The 26603-nt window shown below is 39.5% G+C and overlaps 1 protein-coding gene across 2 annotated transcripts in view; it reads left to right on the forward strand.

Moving 5' to 3' along the window:
• The first annotated feature begins 3717 nt into the window (after positions 1-3717).
• Positions 3718-26603, forward strand: part of UBP8 (ubiquitin-specific protease 8) — a 42314-nt gene continuing 19428 nt past the window's right edge. The window contains exons 1-8 of one of the 2 annotated variants that reach the window (XM_010249540.3): positions 3718-3941; positions 4238-4483; positions 5234-5375; positions 6675-6734; positions 6825-6920; positions 21479-21823; positions 21964-22104; positions 22229-22399. In XM_010249540.3, the coding sequence (XP_010247842.1) occupies positions 3856-3941; positions 4238-4483; positions 5234-5375; positions 6675-6734; positions 6825-6920; positions 21479-21823; positions 21964-22104; positions 22229-22399 (1287 nt within the window). In that variant the 5' untranslated portion in view covers positions 3718-3855. Of the gene's footprint in view, positions 3942-4237; positions 4492-5233; positions 5376-6674; positions 6735-6824; positions 6921-21478; positions 21824-21963; positions 22105-22228; positions 22400-26603 lie in introns of those variants that run through there. The other variant, XM_088890178.1, reaches the window with a different exon arrangement.

The raw sequence follows: 26603 nt of genomic DNA on the forward strand, positions 1-26603 counted from the left end.
ATGTCATTGCTCAAGAATTAATAAATACTATAAATAGACAAAAAGGTAAACACACATACTTTCTAATGAAATTTGATATGTCCAAAGCATGCGATAATGTATAATGATAATTTATACTTTTAGCATTTGTTTTTTTCTATAAGCTTAAACGAGCATTTTTGTGGTTTGATATATAAATGTATTTCAACACCAAAGTTGATTGCTTTATTAAATGTAGCCCTTTACATATTTAGTCCGACCGATTGAATTGGTTTAGGTAGGGTTGTTCTCTTTTTTCCATATCTTTACATTATTTGTACTGGAGTGTTTACAATCACTATTTTGTGTGTTAAAGGAAAGACTCGTAGGTGGCACTAGGTTTGAACAATATTTGGTCAAATATCTTTAGTTGATGCTTAATGATTGAAGTTAGTAGTTTAAAACAATTGTTATCAACCTTCTGTAAATGGTTTGGGCAACACATCAACTATCAAAAGTCTTCTATTTATTTTAGTAATAACACTTATCGATCGCTGCATGTGATCTTACATTTTTGTTTTTTTATGAGTGCAAACCATGGGTGTTGATGATATTTATCTGGATTTGACTATTTTATAGTGTAAAACAATATTCTATGAATGACAAACCTGAGTATACAATATGCATAAAAAGCTAGATGAATGGAAGGTTTCTCTATTGTCACAAACAGGAATAACTATGTTTATAAAGTCCACAATGGATGTGGCACCAAATTATCATATGCAAAACAATTTCTACCAAATTATCATATGCATAAAAAAGCCAGTTGAACAATTCGGTTGGTTCAACAGTTTTGACTGTTTTTTATTTTTTTGTCAAAACGGGCCGATCATTCGACCCAGGAACCAGACCCCTAACCAATTCGTTATCCGGGTCAATTTTAAAAACTGTGTATAATTTCTAATATATCAATGAGATTATCAAAAATTACATGAAATTGATGGTGCATCATTGGTGAAGGTTGTCACGTTTCACCAAATTTGGATGGTCCATAACGTTTATGTATTCGAGGGTGTGATATTTGATTATATCAATGTCATTTTTAAAGCATACAATTACATGAATTTTCTTGTTGGTTCTAATGATAGCAGTGTATCATGGGGATTGCTATATAATAGTTTGTTAATGTGGATGCAACATTCAAAAATGATCTTTCAACGGTTGGTGTTGTGATTAGGGAATGGCAGAGCTGGTTTATATTGGTGGGGGCAATTCCTTTCATATGTGAAAGTCTGTATATGGAAGAGGTTAAGGCTTTCTATTAGAGTATTTAGTTCGAGAGACTACTATTTTGCTCTAAAATTATTATTGAAAGTGATTGCTAATCAATTACAATCTTCCTATTGGTAGACACTTGTGAATCATAATGGCTTCTTTACACTATTATCGACAATTGCATGGGTGCTCTCTTTCACTTGAATCCTAACTTGACGGATCATATTCAAAGATCGTCAAATAATGCAGTCTATATTCTTGCTAAATATGAATTATTATTGCAAAGATCTTTTAATTGGTCTTCTATACCTACTTTCTTGAAGAATACTATTGTATATGACATTTCATCGAGCTAATATAATGAGATGCCTTCAGGATTTTCATGTTAAAAAAACTAATAAATTTAATATCTTATAATTTATATTATATATACACTTATGCCATATATATAATATACCGTATAAAGCATAAAGTAGATAATTGCATTGGTACACATCATAAAAATTGAATTTGATTATATAATATTAAACTATATCTTATATCATTGTCCTTTACTTGCACAAATACATAACACATGCATTTACATTAATAAATTGAAAAATATTTTTTAATTATTAATTTTCTTAGCATCGGTGTCAGATTAAGGCCATGTTTGGGAGTGCTTATTTTGGTTATTAAGCACTTATTGGTATTTGGGAAATAAGCCCAAAATAAATACTTAATTTTTAAAATAATGGCTTATTTTTTAAGCCCACATTTATGGTATTTTTTAAGTGCTTATACAATAAGCACCTATTCAATTTGTTTTCTTCAAAACTCATCCCTAGTTGAATTTTAAAATATAACTTATAAAATGATGCTTAGTTGAATTTTATAAAATACTTTCATAAAAGTATTTTTATAAAAGTACTTTCATAAAATTACTTTTATAGAACCAATTTCATAAAAGTGCTTTCATAAAAGTACTTTCACAAAAATGTGCTTTTATAAAAATAATTTAGTTAAAGTTCTTTCATAAGGGTGTATTTTGAAAATCTGAAAGAAAAATAAGGACAAAATAGTCATAAATGTTTATTTAAGTGCTTATTGGAAAAAAAAACTACCAAATAGGGGTGCTCATGCTTGGTTCTAATTTTTGAAACAAACTAGGGTTAAAACCGATAATTGAAACCGAACCAAGCCGATCGGTTAACCAGTTGACTGGTTTGGTTAATTGTCGGTTCGGTTCGTCAATTTGTTGGTTTTTTATTAGTTACAATATTTATTATAGAAAAATATATAAATATATAATAAAATACCAGAAATATATAACATTATATTTTAAATAATAAATAGTATATTATATATTATAAATATATATTTATATATAATGCATATTTATTAATTTATAATGTATAGAAAATATAATATATATTATATAAATATACATAAAAAATATATAAATACGTGTATATCGGTCGATTTGATTAATTACCAGTTTTGGTTAATCAAAACCGAACTGATACCTTTATTTATTTTTTTAATATTGAATCGAAACTGAACCGACCGATTTGATTAACCAAATTTTTGAATCGATTTCTATCGATTCAGTTTTTCGATTTTTTTTTCTCACCCCTACTACCAAACGAATGCAAAAATACTTATTCAAATAAACACTTATTTTTAACTTAAACACTCTCGGAGCTGGATCCGATCCGTATAACCACAACAGTGTCATCTATTTTATTACTTTTTTTTTTTTCCAAATTCCGATGAAGGCACTATCTTCGGACCTTGACTTTCCAGAATGGGACGTGAATCTGATCAAGTTTGTCCCCTTCCCCCATTTTTGGCACGAAGAATTGAATGACACTGTGTTCATTGAAAATCTTGTGAAACGTAGACACCGTGAATTTGGAATATTTTCACTCTGGATATGTCTTATTAAATCATTTTACTAGTTCCAGAAAGATCAAAAGCAGATTCCAATCTAACCGTAATTATAGCTTGGCCCCACGCTACACCCATGGACCACCGATCGTGTGGTGGTCCGGGTTTCTCAAAGCATCGCGAGAGGAGAATATCCATGGTGCCTTGGTTTGGCTCACGCCTCACAGAGTCACAGGCTCACGCATATTTCGTTTCTGATTTAACCAAAAGCAGTTTGTTCTTTTCCCCATCACCAGTTTAACTTGTGGGCCAGTTGTTGATTCATGTACCGATTCCAATCGGACAGTTATCTAAACTGGGTTCAGATCAAGCAGCTTTGATCGTTTGATGTTATATGGCTAGGATTCAATGAATGGAAGTTGGCCATTGAGAAGGGATTGAGTTTCTGATGGACGGTCCAGATCTTCTGTTTCCTGTTAGAGTGCAGTGTGAAATCCTGTTCTTTTTTTTTTTGCACACTCACCTCTCTTTTCTCCGCTTTACTTTCTTTATTTTCTTTGCGTTTTAATATCTTTAATATAAATATTTTCCCTCCTCAAATCCTCTTCACAAAAAAGCTCCATTTCTTTCTCTGCAAATCCGCCATTTTCTCTATTTGTCCAACTCTCTCCTTCTCTCTTAGCTTCAAATGCTCTGCATTTCCGTGAATCTCTTTAGCCGTTTTTGATCTCGAGGACCTTCAAATTCTCTGGAATGGACGACTTCGCCTCGGAAGACCGCGCCGATGGGGCTCAGCGTCCAATATCAGAAGATGAAAGGGTCTACTTCGTGCCTTACAGGTACTTCGTTGTTCTTATTCCGATGCGATTTCTGGTTTGTGGATTCTTTTCTCTATTGATATCCTCTTTAGATCTTAGAACTGTTTGGTTTCTGAATCTGGAAGTAGGTGTCAATTGAACTCTAATGATGCAATTAGGTGAAATTTTTATGATTCATGTGGAGAGTTTTGTTTTGGCCATAGGATTTACTTAATGGTTGGATATGTTATGTTGGTGTTCGTTTGTTGCGTAGGAAGCTGGAGATTGCATATTTTTATTAAGAGAATGTTCTGTCTGATGTATGGAGTGGATTTCAGGTGGTGGAAGGAAGCTCAGGAGCCTTCGTCTGGGGATGGAGATGAGAACAGAGGCATTGTATATACGGCGTCGTCAACCTCTTATGCCGGTCCGATGAAGATCATAAATAACATTTTTAACTCGGATCTCGTTTTCAACCTTAGGAGAGAAGAAGATTCCGGGCAGGATGATCTGGATGACGAGGGAGTATCGGGACGGGATTATGCCTTGGTCACTGGCGAAATGTGGTTGAAGGCGCTCAAATGGTGAGAGGGTAAAACCAAATCATTCTGGTAATCTAATTTTTTTGACTCCACTACGTATCCCATCAACTTCTTCGCATTGGATGTGTTTTTATCTACTCTGAAAACCAAAAATAAGAATTTGTACGTCTCAGTATCTTTTTCAATGATAGGTTTCTGAAGTGGAGTATATCATAACTACTACTTGTTACGATTATCTTCTGCTTAGGATGCTAGTTTCCCTTTGGTAGATGTTTTGGTTAAGTGAACTTCTCTGCAGATCCCCTCACTTGATGCTTTTTGATTACTAGAACTACTCCATACCGGAGATTACACACTTGTAGCAATACATATTTTTCTTTATTCCAATTCCCACATGTTCTGCTAGAAAGACCATTAAACTGCGGACTGTGCAAATGTTTCCTTTTATTTAGAATTTAGTTTGTAATGACTATGCCATCTTAGTGAATTTTAATTTCACATCTGGGTCATTGTTTCTAATTTTCCCATGCTCTTTTTTTTGGGATCAGCAACAGAAATATTCACCCATCCTTGATGCTTCTGGTACTTTATTTTTAGTGTGTGTGTGTGCTCTGAAATGAAGTGACATTTCTTTTTGTCACTTTTATTTGATTAATTAGACAACATCTATGAAGTGTTTACTTGTGGGTTTTGTTAATTATAAATTCTGGTTTTTTATTGATGCATATAGAACTAAATAAATCTTGGTTACATATTCGGAGGTTGATTTTTTTCCCTCTTGTTTTCCTGCAGGCACAGTGATTCTAATATGGCAATGAAGGACAGTAGGAACTTTTCAGGTGCGGAGGATGATATGGCAGATGTCTATCCTCTACAACTCAGGCTCTCTGTTATGCGGGATACAAATTCATTATCAGTGAGGATAAGTAAAAAGGTCAAACCTTGTGAAACTGTTCTCTCTCTCTCTCTCATACACACAAATATGCTTTGTTGCAAACCTTGATAATGGGCATGTACAATAACAAAGTACTATAAGTTTTGATGTAGCCTTAAGTTTGGTTTTAGAACTTTCTTTATTCAATAGAAATCTAAATTTGCAGTTGCAATTCTTTTTTTTTTTTTTGCCAAACAGATCATCATCTAGTATTAAGTAAGCAGCTATGCATCGTATAACTAAATTTAATTTTAGAATGAGACAACTATGGCCCAATATTTTTTCTATAATATGAAGAGTTGAACAGAGCATTTCTGGGATGCAATTTAATGATTAATTAGTTCTTACTTGTTAGGAAGCAATAAACAGTAGACCTAGCTTCCCCCGGTTGACTGGGGTTCTCAGGCCCCAAAATATATTTTTTTTGGGTGTTGGAACTAGTATGGTCATGGAAGCTAGCTGGTGTCTAGTTAATTGGACTGGTGGATTGGTTTTCTCACTATCCACCACCACTTGGTCCACTTGAAGTGAAAACATAGAAGTGCTTTTCTCGCTGATCAAAAAATAAAAAAAAACATAGAAGTGCTTTCAATGTATAGCCCTTTGTGTTCTTTTTTTTTTTCCTTTCCTTTTGCATTCTTGACCTGGCCATATTGGTTGTCTGGTTGGGTGAGGATTGTTAAATACCTATTTAGTCAACTAATTGAGAAGTAGGCAAGTAGCCAACAATTTGATTGCACTATTTGCATTTTTGGAAGCCTACTTTTGTCCAATTCCCAGAGGTGCAGACACTTAAAGTGCATATGAGTTTATATAGGGTAAAATATTATAGGAAGTACTCTTTCCTTCTCTGTGTCTCTATGACATCTGCAACGGAGTCAGTAATAGATAAGAGAGAAAAGATGCATGATGACTTGATGATCAAAAAGTAACTAGTTAATTTGCTATCTAAATTAAAGATTTCATAGGATTTTTCTTTGTTTGATTGCATTCACCTATTACATGCTATTCTTCTTCTGTGCTTTTATCTGTTGAAATTTCCCCATGATTTGTACTGAAAATGGTGATGTAACAAACTTTATGTTGTATTTTTGTCTAAATAATTAATATTTTATTATTTGTTTTCTTTTTCTTCTTTGTTTGTTTAATATATATTTTTTGAAAGGTAAAGTAAGATTTTATTAATTCAGATAGTACCATGTAAACATTGAATACATGTAATTCTTGGTCACCATGTTCGCCTTACTAGAGCATTTTTGTTTTTAATTTTAACTCATAATGTTTATGTACATATTTTAGGACAATGCAGTTGAACTCTACAAAAGGGCATGCAAGATTTTCAGTGTCGAACCTGAGCTAGTAAGCTTCCTAATTATTAATTTGAAGTTGTTTCAACCAGCAATGGTTTTACTAGCACTGGATGGTTTATTCACTTAAGCTATTGAACAGTTACGCATTTGGGACTTTTCTGGGCAAACAAACTTGTTTTTCATAAATGACAGAAGCAAGTTGCCTAAAGATGGTCAACGCCAGTCAGATCAAGAGGTAGGTAGTTGATGCATTTGCATTAAGAAGCTTGTTTCATTCGCTCAGTTGTGGTTGTGTGTATCTCTTAATAGTTTTCCATTTGAAGGATGCTCTTTCACTTTTCTTAAACTGAAGATATTTCAACAAATCCTAGTACTTACAATAAAAAAAGAACTTGTTATCTCTAATTCAATTATCTGATACATTAAAAAGTCACAAAATTATTCAATTATTGAATGCAGACTTTTCTGAGGACGCTGTACCCACTAAAGGGTGATATGGAATAGGGTCAGATCTCTGGTAGATCAAGTTCATTTCATGTCCTAATTATAGTTAATTTTTTTGATAGATAAAATATCACATTTCCATTAAATAAAAGAGAGATTACAAGAACAGTCCCTTGGGAAGGTGCGAGATGCTGCCTCTCCAAACAGAAAACACAAGCTAAAGCAAAAAGTACATGAGTGTTAATACAAAATTACAGTTGAGCCCAAAACAATGTTTCCCTATTTGTCCCTTATTTTGCCAAGATATCAGCAAAGGAATTAGCTGATCTCCCCACCCACTGTATTGGTTTTTTGATCAGCAATTGTTAATTTTCATTAGATTAGAAACATGATATAGTACAGTGAGTAGATATACATAGAAAAGACAGTGAAGAGATAAAACAACTTATTTCTCCCCTTAATTGCACCCTTCCCACCCCTTGTTTTGCTAGAGTATCAGCAAAGGAGTTACCGCTACGCTTACACCAGCTGAATGATACTTCCATGTCCCTAGTTAGCCATCTGAATTTTTTCTTTTCATTGGTGTAGAACCACATCTTCATTTCATCACTATGAAGCCAATTTACAACCAACTGTGAATCCCCTTCCACTATTAATTTCCTAATATTCAAAGACCTTGCCCTTTGGACTCCTTCCATCATTGACAAAACCTCTACTCTGAAAGAGTCTCCCTCTCCCACCGGGCTTGAAAATAAGGGCAATTATTCTCCCCTCTTCATCCCTAAATACACCTCCAATTCCTTATGGTTCTGGGTTTCCTATACTACTACCACCAAAGTTGAGTTTGATAGATCCTGTTTCTGGTGTAGACCAAAGATGAGTAGTAGCAGGTGTATAAGGTACAAAAGTTGCAACTTCCTTCCATTTTCTAAGAATGTCATCCATAGTTACATTAGAAAAGGTTTCTAGAGATTTGAGCCAATGAGCCACCCTAACCATTAATGTTTCAATCAAGTCTTCCTTATTTCTTTCCTTTTCCAAGAAGTCTTGAATTCCTTTCTTCCCATATTGTCCATAGTATCGCTGTTGTAGTGCATCTCCACATTAGTCTTCCCCTCTTATTTGGCCATTGGAAAAATGAAGGATCAAATAGTCTTTGCACGTCAACTTGAGGATTCCGCCCAAGGTTCAAAATATCGATATAGGCCGATACGCTGGTAGGGCATATCGACCTGTATCGGTACTGTTTTTTTGATGTTTTTTTTTTTTTTATTTTTTTTTTGAAACTGGTTCAGAGGGGCTGGTTTAAGGCCAGTCTACCCCCTGAACCACTTCCTGACCCTAACACCCCCTGTAGGGGCATATTGGGAAGGCTCCAATACGATACGTATCGGTTGATACATGACGAAATTTTGATCCTTGATTCCGCCTACACCCAAAACAAGGAAAGAACCATTCCCAAATATATGCAACAAAAGGTACAAGAGATAAGTAGATGGTAACAGTTCTCACCATTATCTTTGCATAAAATACACTAGTTGTCAAGGCGTTGCCTAGGCGCACTTGGCTGGATGCCTCGCCCGAACGCCTTGACTTTTAGCAACTAGGTGCCCTTCTAGGTGACAAAAATAACAAGATGGTGTCTTTTATAATATCATTTCTATATATATTTTTTTGATCAGCAAAGGAGAATTTTATTTGAAATTAGAGTTAAAAAGTCTTACAACTTTGTGTATGGGATTAGAGCTCCCATACTATTACATATTTCTGTCCCTCTTTACATTGCAGCCCAAAACAATTGTTGCCTCAAAGCCCCTTGTTTAGCAAGATAATTAGCTAGTCCATTTGCACTCCTTCTAACCCATTTAAATTCAGCCTCTACCTCCCTTGCGACCTTTTCCACTTCCCTTATCACTTGTTTGAAAGTCCACGGAGTAGTTCTATTGTTTTTAGCCCAAGAGATGATCACCTTGGAGTTCTCTTCAACCTCAATATGCCTCATTCCTAGTTGCTTAGCTATCTTCAATCCTTGTAGCAATGCCATTAACTCAGCTTTTAGAGAGTTACCCATGTCGATAGGTCCAAAGAACAATGCTAATATTCTCCTTTCAGAATTTTTGATTACTCTCCCGATACTTGACAGTCCTGGATTTCCAAAAGAGCTTCCGTCAAAATTCAGTTTAATTTTGTTACCATCTGTAGGTTTCCATTCCATCCTTACTCTCTCTTTCGCCTTGAAGATTGCGCTACTTTTGTCCAGGATCTTATAATGTTTGTGACTGAAATCTTACCCAATGAGCTACTTTAACTTTAATTGTGTCGATTACCTCCTCCCTTGTTCTACTCTTATCAAAGAATATTCTGTTATTCCTTTCTTCCCATATTACCCAACAAATAGTTGCCTTTGTAGCTTTCCACATAACCTTCCTTCTTTTCTTTGATTGCCTCAAAAAGTCTTGGTTGAAAAGTCCTGCCGCATCTTGAGGGGAAACCCACCTGCAACCAAAGAGAAAACAAAAAATATTCCCAATTGTGATGCAGAAAGGAACAAGATAATAATAGATATGCCAAGGTCTCACCACTTTCCTTACAAAGGGAGCACATGCGAGGAGAAAGACAAGCAAAAGGCCTTCTCTGCAGCATATCACAAGTATTAACCTTGCCAAGGAGAATTTCCCAACAAAAGGCTTGAATTTTTGGAGGGATAGGCTTACTCCAAATTTCTTTTATAGGGAAGTCCCCAACCGGGTTGCTAGGTGTGGCAAGAACACTAAAGAAGGAGGAACAAAAGAAGAGGCCACCTGAGGAGCCTTTCCAAATTCTAGAATCTTCCATGGATGGGTCCAAATGAACTTGTCTTATTAGATTCAACAATTGAACTAAAGAGGCGCATTCATTTTCCCTGAGGCCCCTCCTGAGATCCTGTTGGGACCCAAACACTCCCTTCGAACCCAACTATAGGAGTGGAGCAGGCCACCACCGAGCAACATTTCACTAGAAGACAGAGAGGCTAGAGTGACACGCGGCAGAGCCTCCCAGAGTTAGTTACACTGCCACCAGAAGATATTCTCTCCATGATTGCACACATGTAGGCCAGCTATATAAGGCCCTGATCATGTAATAAGTGGCGTGAATGAATATCCCTTTCATCTCTCTCTCTGAGTCATTTTCTTCCTACCTTTCTCCTTTCCCTCCCATCTTCTGTTTCAGGAGGTTAAGCCACCCTCGAAGGGGCTTCCAAGGTGAGCGGTAACTCATCAGATATCAGAGCTAGGGCTGTTCATAAGATGACCCAACCCGAACCGACCCAATCCGAGTCGGCCGGGTTTTCTTCATCACCGGTCGGTTTTGGGTTATAAAAAATCATAAACCAATGATTCGGTTCGGATTCGGTTTTCATGTGTGAAAACCGAAACCGACCCGACCCGAACTGACTTAGTAGTTAGTAGTTACAACCTACTTAGTTACACTATATATCTCTCATCTCTACAGTGTAAGTGGACACCGGTTGGCAAATAGTACTCTTAAACTCTGCTCCCTCCACAACTGGATCCATGGATGGGCCGCAAAACATTAAGGAAATGCTGGTTTCCTTTGGGAATGTAGAGCCAGAAATGAACACTTGAACAACAACTAAGTCACCACTAAGTAGAGCCGAAACCAATCCAAACCGATTCAAACCGATCAGGTTGGTTTTGCTTAACACAGGGTCGGTTTCGGTTTCAATTTCAGGTAACCCGACCAGATCGGGTCGGTTGGAAAAACATCAGTAAACCGACCCAACCCAACCCATGAACAACCCTAATTAGAGCTAGGCTATCCAAATCCCATGCTTCACGATGCCACAGACACGTTCCACTACCGTGGATGAAAGGGTCGACCAGCTGGAGGTTGGATTTCACCAGGTGTTGAACGAACTCAAGGAACTCAAAGTGGTCTTTTCCAGCTTCGTCTCTCAGCAACAGTCCGGCGAGACTAGTCACCTAGCAGGAGCGGAAGCCTCTGCTTCCAGTAGCCAAAGAACAGGGTATTACCCCATCGGAAAAGTCACTAAGATCAACTTTCCCAACTATTCCGGTGGAGATCCCATTCCTTGGATCTTCCGAGCAGAAAGATATTTCAAATACCACGAAACTCCCGCACACCAGTGTGTCTCCATCGCCTCCATTCATCTAGAGGAGACGCGATTCTATGGCTCTAGTGGTATCGCTAGAATCATCCCCAGGTAACTTGGGCGGAGTTCACCGAAGCTTTGTGCATCCACTTTGGGCCGACGACGTTCGTGGACTACGACGAGCTGATCACCCGGTTGAAGCAGACTGGAACGGTAGTAGAGTACCGACTCGAGTTTGAGCGGATGGCGACTAGGGTACACGGCTGGCCAGAGAAAGCCTTAGTGTAGGATGTTTTGTGGGAGGTCTTAGAGAGGATATCCATCTAGAGGTGAGGGCTCTCCGTTCGGCGACTGTCATGGCTACGGTGAGATTGGCTTGCTTGCAAGAAGAAAGAATTGACAACCTTCGTAGAGCTAGCAAACCGACCTACCCGAATTTGAGGACTCCTCCACGGGTCGATCAGCAGCCCATGAAACCGGCTGAGGATCATCAAAAGCCCATATTGCCCCGACCCACTATGCCCTTCAAACGTCTCTCATGGGCTGAGATGCAAGCCCGACGTGAGAAAGGCCTTTGTTATAACTGTGATGATAAGTTTGGACTGGGCCATAAATGCTGGGTCCAACGGGTGTTTCTCCTACAGACAGAGGAAGAGCCAGAAGAGACAGACCCAGAGCACTTAAATGACTGTGAACTGATTCTAGACGGGGCCGAGATCTCCTTACACACCCTCATGGGCCTCAACTCTCTTCAGTCCATGCGCGTAGAAGGAAGATTGGTGGGCCGGACCGTGATGATTTTGATTGACAGTGGCTCTACCCTGAATTTCATCACTTGCCGTTTGGCTAAGTAGCTAGGTATGACCATACAACCCACTCCTCTCTTTTCAATCTATGTGGCTAATGGGAGTCAGATGTCGTGTAATGGTGTATGTAAGAAGGAAAAAATCCTCATACAGGGCCATAATTTTGTGGTGGATCTCCACCGATTGGATTTCTCGGGGGCTGATATTATTTTGGGGGTTCATTGGTTGCGTGGTCTGGGCCCTGCTCTATGTGATTGGGCCAAAATGACAATGGATTTTCACCAGGATGGCCAGTCTTGTCATTTACAAGGGGTGCGGCCCCCTAGTCCACAAAGTGACACTTTAGCCTCCATGATACGGGCCTCCAAGGATGCTGGCCAACCCATATTTATACACTTAGGCATTCGGTCCACAGTCCCAATTCTGGACAACCAGGGCTGTGTTTACCTCACAGAAGCCCAACACAAGGCCTTACGATCGATACTCGATCAGTTTGGCGATGTATTCAAGGAGCCGAACCAATTACCTTCACCCCGGGCTCGTGATCATCAGATACCTCTCTTACCCAGTTCTAATCCGGCCAATGTGAGGCCATATAGATACCCTTACTTTCAGAAGCTGGAAATTGAGAAGGCAGTGAGAGAACTATTGGGAAAAGGGCATATACAGACCAACACCAGCCCTTTTTCATCTTCTGTACTCTTAGTAAAGAAGAAGGATGGTAGTTGGCGCTTTTGCGTAGATTACCGGGCCTTGAATCAGATTACTGTGAAGGACAAGTTTCCTATACCCCTCATTGACGAACTACTGGATGAGTTAGGAGAGGCACGAGTGTTCTCCAAATTAGACTTGCGGTCCGGGTATCATTAGATTCGGGTCCACCAGGCTGACATCCACAAGACGGCCTTTAGGACCCACGATGGCCATTATGAGTTTTAGGTTATGCCTTTTGGACTCACCAACGCCCCCTCCACCTTTCAGGCCCTCATGAATGACATATTCAGGCCATTTCTAAGGCGATTTATTTTGGTGTTTTTCGATGATATTCTGGTGTACAACAGGGATTGGGACACACATATGGAACATCTAAAACTCACCCTCACAACTCTAAAGGGGCATCGGTTACATGCCAAAATGACAAAGTGTTCCTTTGGACAAGGACAAATTCAGTACTTAGGCCATGTGGTTGCAGCAGGTCGGGTCATGGCAGACCCAGAAAAATTAGACCCCATTCAGAAGTGGCTCAAGCCCACTACTGTAAAGGCTCTGCGGGGCTTTCTTGGGCTTACCGGATATTATAGGCGCTTCATTAAGGGGTATGGGCTTATGGCCGCCCCTCTAGCACGTCTATTAAAGAAGGATTCCTTCAGTTGGACTGATAAAGCCCAACGGGCTTTTGAAGACTTGAAGACAACAGTTTCTAGCCCTCTAGTCCTCACTCTTCCAGACTTCTCTCAGCCCTTTGAAATAGAATGTGATGCGTCGGGTGTAGGAGTAGGGGCTGTCTTGATGCAGAAAGGGTAGCCCATTGCTTATTTCAGCAAGGCTCTTTCAGCAGCTCACCAACGTCAGTCCACTTATGTCAAAGAAATGATGGCTGTGGTGATGGCAGTGCAAAAGTGGCGTGCATACCTATTGGGACGCCAAATTTTTATTAGGACAGACCAACGAAGTTTGAAGTACATAGCAGAGCAAAAGGTGCACACCCCGGAGCAGCAAAAATGGCTTAGTAAACTGATGGGCTTTGACTACCTCATAGAATATAAGCCGGGGCCTGCAAACAGAGTAGCTGATGCCTTGTCGCGAGTAGAAGAGTTAGCCCATCTGACCTGCTCTCAACCCAGCTTCCCTTTGTTTGAAGCTATACGGTAAGAAGCCAGGTCTGATCTGCAGTTGCAGGTCATTAGAGATAAGTGGAGGCGAGACCCTTCACAAGTTGCTGGTTACCAAGTTGTGGGGCCTGATCTTTTCTTTAGGGGTCAGTTTGTTGTTGCCTAGAATTCGGCCCACAAAGCTGAACTGTTAAGGTTGTTTCATGACTCCGCCTTGGGAGGGCACTCAGGGGTGCTACGGACCCTAAAGAGGCTCAGCAGCCACTATCATTGGGTAGGAATGCATAAGGATGTATTACAATATGTATCCGAATGCCAAACCTGCCAACAACAGAAATACTCGTCACAGTCTCCCGCTGGCTCAAGATTCCAGATCAAGTGTGGGAAGACCTTTCCATGGACTTCATCACGGGTCTTCCTCGTTCTGCAGGGAAGGAGGTTATCATGGTAGTGGTTGACTGTCTCACCAAGTACAACCATTTCTCTGCATTACCTCACCCTTACACCGCAGAAATGGTGGCTGACATCTTCATCTGGGACATCGCCAAGCTGCATGGAATCCCAAGATCCATTGTCTCAGATCGGGACCCTGCTTTCCTGAGTTCATTCTAGAAGGAATATTTTTGGTTGCAAGGAACCCAACTGCACCCCTCCACGAGTTATCACCCGCAGACTGATGGGCAGACTGAAGTTCTTAATCGTTGCTTGGAAGCCTACTTTAGATGTTTCATAGGGGAAAAGCCTCGACAGTGGGCTCACTGGCTTCCGTGGGCAGAATACTGGTACAATTCGACTTATTAGTCGGTTGCTGGAATGACACCCTTCAAAGCTCTATATGGCAGAGAACCTCCTCCCATATTACCTTATGAATATGGGTCATCCAAGGTGGCAGAAGTAGAGACCTGTCTACTTGCGAGAGACGAGATTCTTAGATTGCTTAAGTCCAAATTAACAAAAGCCCAACAACGAATGAAGGCCTGCTATGACACTCACCACCGCCCATTAGAATTTCAGGTAGGTGACTTTGTTTACCTTAGCTCCAACCTTACCGCCAGATCTCGGTAGTAAGATGGGCTTGGCACAAGCTAGCACCCATGTATTATGGGCCTTATAAGGCTCTGGAGAGAATGGGCCTTGTTGCTTATCGGTTGGACCTCCTTGCAACCTCAAAGCTTCATCCAGTGTTTCACATCTCACTTCTTAAGAAGGCGGTGGGAAATCATACACCTGTCTCACCCAACTTACCCCAATCCACTAAAGAAGGGGACATTGACACGGAGCCTATCAGAATTGTGGATTTCCGTTGGGTTCGACGAGGTGGTCAGGTTGTGCTAGAAGCCAAGGTAGAATGGGCTGGGCTTCCTCCAGAGGATGCCACTTGGGAACCTTATCTTAGGTTGAATGAGAGGTTTCCAAACCTAGACCTTGAGGGCAAGGTCAATGCTAAGGGGGGAGAAATTGTTGGGACCCAAACACTCCCTCCGAACCCAACTATAGGAGTGCAGCATGCCACCACTGAGCAGCATTTCACTAGAAGACAGAGCCTCCTAGAGTTAGTTACACTGCCACCAGAAGATATTCTCTCCATGATTGCATACATGTAGGCCAGCTATATAAGGCCCTGATCATGTAATAAGTGGCGTGAATGAATATCCCTTTCATCTCTCTCTCTCTGAGTCATTTTCTTCCTACCTTTCCCCTTTCTCTCCCATCTTCTGTTTCAGGAGGTTAAGCCACCCTCGAAGGGGCTTCCGAGGTGAGCGGTAACTCATCAAATCCATATTCCAATTGATCCCATTTGGGCCATGATTACCCAAAATGCTTACTGTTTCCCCTTGAAGTTTGACAAAGTGTACAAGTCAAAGGGTGTTAAAAGATTTTATTATATGCTATATATATCAATTATACCTTGTTTTAATGTTTTACTATTGAAATTTAAAAGATCGAAGGGTTTTGAGGAGAGAAAAAGAAAGAATAAAATTATAAAGAGGTTCTTTTTTTCCCTATTCTCTCTCTCTCTAATTAAATAAAACAGAAACTCCATCCTTGTTTTTTCTATTTTACTTTCCGTCTTGAATATTTATCATATAAAGTTAATAACCTTCTTTAGCTGCTAATTGATATGAAATTGCTCTTTTAAATACTTATTATATAGTAGTATTGTTTTTGAAGATAATGAAATTAATATATGTAAAAGATTTTTATCTTTTGGATGTGATGATTTGCCACATTTTTAAAGGAAATTTAATGTTCTTACTAAAGGCAATTGTTATTTTTTTTTGTTTCAATTAATATGCATAGGCAAAAGTTAGTTTTTTATATTATAAAATTTTTATTGCCTAGGCTCCCCAGTGTTGCCCAGAATCGCCTAGATGCCTTGAAAGCTATGTTCGAGGGAACGAGGAACTTGGAGATGGGCTCATTTTTGAAACAAGAAAGGGTAAAGAGAGAGGGGAATTGTTCTTTCAGAGTGGAAGAGCCCAACCAGATATGTTCCCAAAATTTAATCCCATTACTGCTATAAAGATTATATCTGATAAAGGGAAGGAAAGATGGTAGGATTTTATTGATGGCCTTCCAGGGAGATGCTTAATTTACCCTTACCGGTGCTCCAACATCTGTAAAATGCTATCAGATGCGAGAAAAACAGAGGAAGAAAACTCTGAATTAATTCATTAAGATAGATGGTAAATATATATATATATATATATATAGATGGTAAATATATATATATATATATATATATATATATATATATATATATATACACACAAAAATATCTGATTTGGACAAGTGGGCCAGCTGTCGGGTGGTTGTTTGAATGCAAGAGGCTTTCTGTTACGACTGTTATAACAACAGTTGGTATATGCTAACACCCCCTCCTTCAAGTTGGTGCATGAAGGACTTGAATGCCCAACTTGGGCACTAGATGATGGAACTTGTCAGATCCAAGAGCCTTTGTAAAGAGGTCAGCTGGTTGAGAGTTGCTAGGCAGATGGAAGGTCTTTATTTCACCACTTTGGACATGTTCGCGTACAAAATGGCAGTTGATGTCGATGTGTTTAGTATGTTCATGGAACACAGGATTAGCAGCTATGTGAAGTGCCGCCTTGCTGTCACAATGTAATTGCATGACGGGGATGTTGATGGTTAAGTCGTGAAGGACTCTTTTCAGCCATAAGAGTTCAGCAGTGGCGGTGGCCATGGCACGATATTCAGCTTCAGCGGAGGACTGAGAAACAGTAGTCTGCTTTTTTGTCTTCCATGAGAGTGGTGAAGTGCCTAACAAAGTAAGATATCTGGTAGTAGATCTCCGGGTTAGTGGGCAACTAGCCCAATCTGAATCACAGTATTCACATAGCATGGGTTCACTCGTAGCATTGAAAAAAAGGCCATTCATGAAAGTACCCTTCAGATATCGAACAACACGAAGGGCGGCATCAAGATGCTCTTGTCTTGGCGTTTGCATGTGCTGACTAAGGCAGTTAACAGCAAAACTAATATCAGGCCTTGTGACAGTTAGATAAACTAAATGGCCCACAAGGCGACGGTAACGGGTTGGATCTTCAAGAAGAGGGCTAGTGGAATCAATGAAGTGACGTTGCTGCTCATGGGTATGGGAGAAGGTATGCAATCTATCAGTCCACATTCTTCAATGATATCTTTGAGATATTTGTGCTGAGTGAGAGAGAGACCTGAAGGGGAGCGAGTAACTTCCAACCCCAAGAAATATTGAAGTGAACCAAGGTCTTTGATGTGAAATTGATCATCGAGGTATTGCTTAATGAAAGAAATGCGAGACGGATCATTGCTCGCAATGATGATATCATCAACATAAACCAAAATCGCAGTGTAGGAATCACCTTGGCTTTGTGTGAAAAGAGAGTAGTCTGCATTGGACTGTTTAAAGCCAAGAGAGAGGATGGCTTGAGTGAATTTGGCAAACCACATTCTTGAATCCTGCTTGAGCCCATAGAGAGATTTTTGTAATTTGCAAAGCTTTTGAGTCCCTTCTTTGGCAAACCCTTGAGGATGGTCATATAAACTTCTTCATGGAGGTCACCATGTAAAAGGGCATTGTTAACATCAAGTTGGTGTAGTTCCCATTTGTCTGATGGCAGCAACGGCCAATAGGCATCGTACAATCACTAGTTTTGTCACTGGAGCAAATGTATCATGGTAGTCAAGACCTTCAACTTGTGTATAGCTTTTGGCGACGAGCTGGGCTTTAAATCGTTCAATGCTGCCATCAACTTTGTACGTGATTTTATATATCCATTTTGATCCAATAGCACGCTTTCTTGGTGGTAGGTCAACAATGGTCCAAGTGTTGTTCTTTTCAAGGGCTTCAATTTCTTTGGCCATGGCTTCTCTCCATCTTGGGTCAGAAAAAGCTTGAGCAAAGGTAGTGGGTTCATGGGCATTGGTACTAATTCCAATGTTGAGCACGACATTGGTGTTTGCATTTGAAATGGAAGGCGGGAGTTGCACAACATAATCATTGGAATGTGAAGGTAATCAAATTGTTCTTTGAGGCCTAGTGACTTGTTCATGAATGTGGTCAGGGTTGTTTGTGTTGGAATTGTGGTCAGGGATCGGTTCATCAGTAGGCTCAGTTACGGGCATGATGGTGGTGGTAATGGTGGGTTCATTAATTGGTATATTAGTGGGTTCTTGGGGATGGTGCTGATACGGGTGGATAGGTGTTAGTTAATGAATTTGAGGGTTGTGGTAAAGGTATGACAGATGTGGAAGAGGTTATGGGAACATTAATGTCAATGTTCTGAAAAGGGATTGTGGATTCATAAAAAACTACATCTCTAGAGGTGAAAATGCGATGAGAAGTAAGGTAAAAAATTTTGTAACCCTTTTGCCCATGAGGATAACCCACAAAAATTCCTTTAGTGGCTCGACTAGCAAACTTGTCCCTTGGACATGGACGAACTTGGGCGTAGCATAAGCACCCAAAAGTACGAAGATGCCTGTAGTCAGGAGGTTTGTGATAGAGTACCTCAAATGGTGATTTGCCTGATAATCGCGGTGTTGGGAGCAAGTTTATGAGATAATTTGCTGTAAGGAGACATTCCCCCCAAAATGTTGTAGGGAGGGAAGCTTCAAACTGAAGAGCTCGAGCGACTTCAAGTAGGTGGCGATGTTTGCATTCAGCAACGCCATTCTGCTGGGGTGTATCCATGCAAGATCTTTGATGAATGATACCTTTAGTAGTATAATATTGTTGCTTAGCCTTTGAAGTGAATTTAGAACCATTGTCCGAACGTATGCATTGTACACCACAGTTAAATTGTCGCTTTACCATGGCACAAAAAGCAATGAGAAAAAACAGCCTCTGATTTATCCCTTGAGAGATAAACCCAAGTGCATTTACTAAAATCATCAACGACAGTGAGAAAAAAATGGGCTCTAGAGTGAGATGCAGTTCGGTAACCTCCCCAGATATCACAGTGCACAAGCTGGTAAGGAGCGGTGGTGCTGGATACCCAAACTAGAAATGGAATTCGTGTTTGTTTAGCATGATGGCATGAATCACAACAGAAATCTCCCTGTGTGACGGGTATGCCGCTGATGAGTGAGATGCGTTGTCATGAGGCATGGCCAAGACGTCTATGCCATGTGATGTTATCTATAGTGGAAGAAACAACTACATGTGCTGAAGATGACTGTGCAGGGGTTGTAAAATGGTAGAGGCCATCACAGAGCTTGCCCACTCCAATCACTTTCTTGGAGGCAAGGTCCTGAAGAACACAAAATGACCAAAAAAATATAGCCGCACAGTTGAGCTGATTGGTTAGTTTGCTTATAGAGAGTAGATTACATCTAAACTGTGGGAGATGCATAACATTATGTATAGTATGGGAACCAAGATTCACAGACCCCTTATGAGCGGCTGAGATAGAAGTTCCATTTGGTAGGCTAACAAGCCTCTTATGACTCAAACACTGGGATGTTGTAAACATAGACTCAGATGCAAGCATGTGGTCAGAGGCACCACTGTCAAGAATCCAATTGGGAGGAGGTAGAACCTTACCAGAGGTATTGGCCAAAGCAAATTCAGACCTGTCATTATTAAGAAGAGAAAGAAGTTGATTGTATTGATTCATCGTGAGCCCTGGGATGGAAGAGCTAGCAGCAGTCTCTGAAGATTCAGTAGCTACACATGATGTAGATCGAGGTTGATGTGGTGGACCCTTAGAATCAGACCGTCGGCTTGATCGATTCTTTTCCCAATTCTCCGGATATCCAATTAGCTCATAACAGCGGTCTTTGGTGTGACCATTCCGTTTACAATGATCACAGCGCAGTCGTTGCTTGGCTTGTCCATTTGAACCCGATCCTCGTCCATTTGGTCTAGTAGAGGCATTAAGTGCTTCTGCTTCTGGCTGACCAGGAGATTTGCGCAGAGATACGGTGAATAGATGCTTTTCTTCTTGAGTGACAAGAGCATATGCACGACTCATACTAGGCAGTGGATCAGATCCAAGAATCGCAGATCTAATTGAATTGAAGGAGTCATTGAGTCCCATGAGAAACTGATGTAGTTTCTCCTTGTCTCTTTCAGCAGCAAGAATCTTTGCTGCTCCACACGAGCATTCAGGTATGGTTACGAGTGTTCCTAACTCATCCCAGAGTGTCTTGAGTCTGGTGAAATAACCAGTGACTGTGACTTGCTGGAGAAGAGCCAGGTCCCGTTTCAGTTGATGTATACGAGGAGTGTTACTCTGTGAGAACCGTTCTTCGAGCTCCTTCTATATTTCAGCTGCGCATTCTATGAATGTTACGCTGTTGCATATGTCACGGGACAATGAATTGAGGATCCACGAGGTAACCATCGCATTGCATTTCGTCCAAGCTGATTCTTCCGGTGATGCAGCATCAGGACATGGCAAAAATCCATCAACAAAACAGAATTTGTTCTTTGCCTTTAAAGCTGTCTTCATCGCCCGTTGCCATGTCGGGAAGTTTTCTCCGACGAGTGGAGATGAAACCAACACCGCTCCTGGATTGTCCGATGGGTGCAAGAAATACGGTGAGCTTCCATCGATTTCGAACGCCATTACCAATCTTGAAGAAACGAAAACCTAAGGATCTTGCGCCGCTCTGATACCATGTAAAATGCTATCAGATGCGATAGAAACAGAGGAAGAAAATTCTGAATTAATTCATTAAGATAGATGGTAAATATATATATACTAAAAGATCTGATTTGGACAAGTGGGCCAACTTGGCCAACTGTCAAGTGATTGAGGGCCAGCTGTCGGGTGGTTGTAAGAATGCAAGAGGCTTTCTGTTATGACTGTTATGACAACAGTTGGTATATGCTAACAACATCCCATCCACTCTCCAAGAGCCCATGAATCCATAGGAAACAGCTTCTGAAGGCAGGGACTTATATAAAGGTTGATTATCAGTTTGCATATTGTTTTTGGATGACCATTTCATTCTGTTTTTTCACAATTATTCTTCTGAAGGCCAAACTTGAGTAAAGTGATCTGTTAATTTGTTTATTTGTAGATTTAGATATTATTTAATTCATGGTATTTACTGTATATTCTCTTGTTTTTGGTGTATATTTTTGTAGATTCTCCTGGAACTACAAGTTTATGGGTTGTCAGATTCCATGAAGAGCAGAGAAGGGAAGAAAGATGAACAGTCAAGATTTGGGGTTTCCTCTTATGGTGGTTCACCAATGGTTAATGGCAATGCTGGGAATATGGATTCCAGTTGTTCTCTAACCAACTCTTCAGTCTTTGGTGGAGGCTCTGGAGAATCCGGTTCTTTGGGGTTGACAGGATTACAGAATCTTGGAAATACCTGTTTCATGAATAGTGCCACCCAGTGCTTGGCACATACACCTAAGCTTGTTGACTATTTTCTTGGAGACTACAATAAGGAAATAAATCAGTACAATCCACTGGGGATGGAAGTATGTAATTATCCATGTCAAATGCCTTTTTTGTTTGTTATGTTTCTGAGAAATTGATGGTGGCTTTGCTTTTTCTAGGTAGTGGTACTAGGAACTTCTTTTCTCTTTTTCTGTCTCTCAGCTAACTACTTCTTTGTCAGGGTGAGCTTGCCTTGGCATTTGGTGACTTAATAAGGAAGTTATGGACTCCTGGAGCAACTCCAGTGGCACCAAGAGTGTTCAAATCAAAGCTTGCTCGTTTTGCCCCTCAGTTCAGTGGCTTTAACCAACATGATTCTCAAGTAAAGTTTTATTTTTCTTTTTATTTTTTTCCACCACAGAAAAAAATGATGTTCTTATGAATTTTGGACTTGATGGTGTCTAGATGGAAATATTTGTTAATATGGTTAAGTTATTGCCTTTTAGGAGCTTCTTGCTTTCTTATTGGATGGTCTCCATGAAGATCTGAATCGTGTAAAACACAAGCCTTATATAGAAGCTAAGGATGCAGATGGTCGTCCAGATGAAGAAGTTGCTGATGAATATTGGCGGAATCATCTTGCTCGCAATGATTCGATTATAGTTGATATATGCCAAGTGAGTATTCTTTTCAGGTTTTGTCTAAACATGTTTTTAACTTTTTAGTCTCTATACTGTTGTTTTGCTATCATGGTTCCATGCTGAACTTGCTTCAAAATTTTATTATTGTTAACATTATTGTGCCTTAGATATGTTTTTTTTTGTTATTGTTATATTTCCTTATAGCACTCAAACGAGCTTGGGCAACTTTATAATTTCTCTTATTATTTGTAGTCTCTTATTAATAAATGGTTTGAGTGAGGTGTGGACATCACACTTTTCCTTAATTATTTTTTTTTCATCGTTTATTCTAAATGCCTGTTCTTCTCCATCTCTTCTTGACAAACCTTAGAAAGTTAACAATGTTGGACCAGAGCAGGTTATTGGCTGCACCACTGGACGCTGCTATTCTATCTTTACCCCTTCAAATCTGTTTGAAGAACAAATCTGACATCACCATGCCATACAGGTGATGTCAGGTCCTGCATGGTCAGCTCTTTTAACCTCATGAGAGAGGAAGTTTTATGGGGACTATATATGATTTTTAAATGATTTTTGAAGGTAGTATATCATTTTCCATGATTTTTTTTTTGAGAAAATAGAATTCAGTTTAGTGTTCTTGGATGGTTGTTTCCTTGTAGATTGGTTTTGGAAGAATCAGATGCATATTTATTTGATCCAGAGCATATATGTGGAGATGCAGGGAGTTGTTTCGAGTTGATAAGAGCAGTACTGAATTTTTTAGAAGTCTCCATATGTTACTGGCAGCCATGAAAAACCCTTCTATTTGGACTGTTATGTAGGAAGGAAGAGCAGTGCATGCATTGCTGGTAGCAACTGGTCAGTTCTCAGTTGAGGGCCATACTGACTGCATCACTAGCTAGTTGTTTGATACTCATGATGCAGTTGCCTAGGATGACTAAGCTTTGACTAGGTTGACTAGTCGATTAATGACTTGTCAACTTAGCCTACCACAGTCATTTTAAAGCTTTATTTGTTTGTATCTCTAATCATTTAAAATAATTTATGTTTGCATCTCTAATTATTTAAAATAATGTAGAATATGTTTTCATTTTATTATACTCAAACTGCTGCTTTAAATATTTGTATTGGAATATAAAATACATAAAAACATGAAATAAAAAAGGCAGTGGATGGGTTCTTTTATGTTTCCTTCCAATCGGTAGTGTGTCGGTATGTAGTTGCCACAAACAGCAGGCGCATCTAATGGCCAAGGATGCACTCTTCTTTGAAAAAAAACGGTTGTGGTTCCCAATCTTATTCTTTCCAGCCTAACTTTTTCTTTGTTTGCAAATAAAAGCTGTCAACTAAATGTACAATATCCTTCTTTTCTTTGCATACTTTTTTTTTGATAGATAAAATTCAATTGATTTCATTAGAAGCAACTGATAAATAGTTCGTTACAAGCATCCCAATATGAGGCGCGAGGTGCAGCCTCACTCATTGATACAGAAGCCTCATAAAGTTACAATTGGGCCCCCCTAGTTACCCCTTGTTTAGCTAGAGAATCAGCAAAAGCATTTGCCTCCCTCCCCACCCACTGTATAGTTACCTCCAGCTGCTGCGTTAACCATTTGAATTTCTTCAATTCATTTCTGTAAACCCAGGTCACTGAATCTGGGTTTTTTTGCATACTTGTAGTTCATATTAACTTATTTAGGAGATTGTACCAGTATCTTTAATTTAGAACATATATTTTCTTTGTTGACTAATCGTGTCCAGGCATCGACTAATCATTGTATCAACTAGAAAGGCAAAATGACTATTCATCACTTTATTGTATTGATAACACTATCGATGGTATTCCAGAATATAAACCCAGCATTATCCGTTGTGCTTGCAAGTGTGTTTGAGGACTGGTAGATATCCCCAATTTTGCTCATGTGTTGGACCGACAATTTATTGCTCTAAGAAATTTTAGTATTGGTTATACACAGTTTTAGAAACTAGACATGTCAGAAAATAGATGTATGCGAGTGTCATATACTGCATTGGGTTCCAATAAATCCATGGGCATTGATCAGCCCCAAAGCAATTGATAGTGCAAATCACTACTGATAAGTTTAATGGGAAGAACCATTTGGAGTGATTTCAATCTGCAATCATGTTTATTGGTAGATGTAGTAATATTTAGTCTTAAGGGTTGAGTTGGGTATGCTGGCATAAACCATTCTTATTTATTACTTCTTAAAAAAAGGTAAAGTTACACTTCTACCCTCCATTACAAAGAAATATTTAGACTACTCCCCCAGAGTGGAACATAGATGTCAGTCATGCTCAAATTGTCTAATATAGTGTCCGGTTTCTTCTTTACTAAGCCTTTTGTCAAAAAATCAGCAAGTTGGTCTTTAGTCCTAACATATGGAAAGAAAATATCATTCCTGTCAATCTTCTCCCTTATAAAATACCTATCAATTTCCACATATTTAGTTTGATTGTGTTGCACGGGGTTGTGAGCAATGCTTTTAGCTATTTTGTTGTTACAATACAGCTTCATGGGATCCTTAGATTCTATACTAAGCTCTTGCAAAAACATTTTTAACCACAACTCTGATATCCCATTGGCCATAGACCTAAATTCAGCTTCCACACTAGACCGGGCCACAAGATTCTGATCTCTTAGGAAGATTCTGACTGATTAGTTATTGTTATATTTTGTTATATTTGATTAACTGCATAATTCGGGGAAGAAAGTTGTGGATTTACCAATATTGAGAATTTTGGGGTTGAGATGGACACCTTAACCCAATTTCTCCATCTCCTAAAATTCATACTACCCAGGAAATAATCCACTAACTACTTGTTAGCGTAGGGGTATTTCTGTCTTTATACCTAGATTAATGTTGCTGATCTGTAATGTTGTGTTGGAACATGTGCTCTTAACTTAAGTAAGGGCACATAGGTCTTTTCAGTTATGTTTTAATAATAATATAAATACTTCCTGGCCGACTGGGAGAAGTCATGTTGACTCTTTCAGTTCGAACCAGAATTCTCTCTTCTCTCTTTCTCTCTCTCTTTCACTTTTCTTCTTCTACATAACTGATCTCAGACAGGCAGAACTCTAAGGCAGACCTGAATTCTAACATGGTATCAGAGCAACTTGAACCTGCCTAGATTTCTGCTTGCCTAGGTTTCTATTCTCTGCGCACCCTATCTAGGGTTTTTCCTTTTTTTCTGTGTTTGATTGGAGATAAGGGAAAGGGCTGAAAAGGAGTGATTGCCCTCTTCCCTTGGAGGTTTCTATGCCTCCAGTCAGGTTGTATGTGGTCGGTTGCTGTGATTTCTGAGATCGCCCTCTCCTAGTAGAGGAAGAATTGAGGGCCGAACTGTGTGTGCAGTGGCTGTCGTGTGTGGACTGATTTCCTGCTCGTATGGGTGTTACTTCAGCGATAAGATAAGAGATTTCAGTGCATGATATCTGTTATGGATTAAATAGGAAGTGTGTTTCAGACCATATGCTAGGGTTTCAGACAGTAATGTGCTAGGGTTTATGCTGGTTTCTTTGTGCATTTTGAAGGAAGAGATATGATCATATAGTGGTGAGATTTCAGGTAGTTGTAGGAGTAGGGTTTGTGGTGTGAGCACACTTTTCAGCAACAACAAGTGCTGAAATCAGTGTGATAGGTGTGATCTAGGGTTTGTGGTGTAAAGAGCACACATTCCAGCAACAATAAGTGCTGCAATCAGTGTGACAGGTGTGTAGTGTGCAAATCTCAGTGGTAATAGAATTCAGCAAGTGTGCAGAATCGGTGATAACATAATGGGAGATAATAATGATTATAAACCTAGTGTGATGGTGCCTACAGACTACCTGAATGTTCAGATGACTTCCATTAAATTAAATGGAGAGAATTATGTGCCTTGGGCTAAATCCATTGAAGTCTTTCTGAAGGCAAAGAAGAAGGTAAAACACATCAGAGAGGAGAAACCCTCCTCTGACTCTCACGAGTATGAAGACTGGGAGCAAGAGGATGCTCAGATCATCACATGGTTGTGGAACAGTATGGAACCCAAGATTAGTGTGAACTTCATGTTTCTTGATACTGCCAAAGACGTGTGGGACCATGCGAAGAAATTGTATTCGGGGCAGGACGATACAACCAGAGTTTATCAGCTTTATCAAGAGTACTTTAACCTGCAACAGGGCAATCAGAGTCTTGAGGAGTACTATGCCAACATGAGGAACATACGTAATGAGTTG

This window comes from Nelumbo nucifera, chromosome 6 (genome assembly GCF_055504915.1).
Source record: "Nelumbo nucifera cultivar China Antique chromosome 6, China Antique-T2T, whole genome shotgun sequence".
NCBI classification, from domain to species: Eukaryota; Viridiplantae; Streptophyta; class Magnoliopsida; order Proteales; family Nelumbonaceae; genus Nelumbo; species Nelumbo nucifera.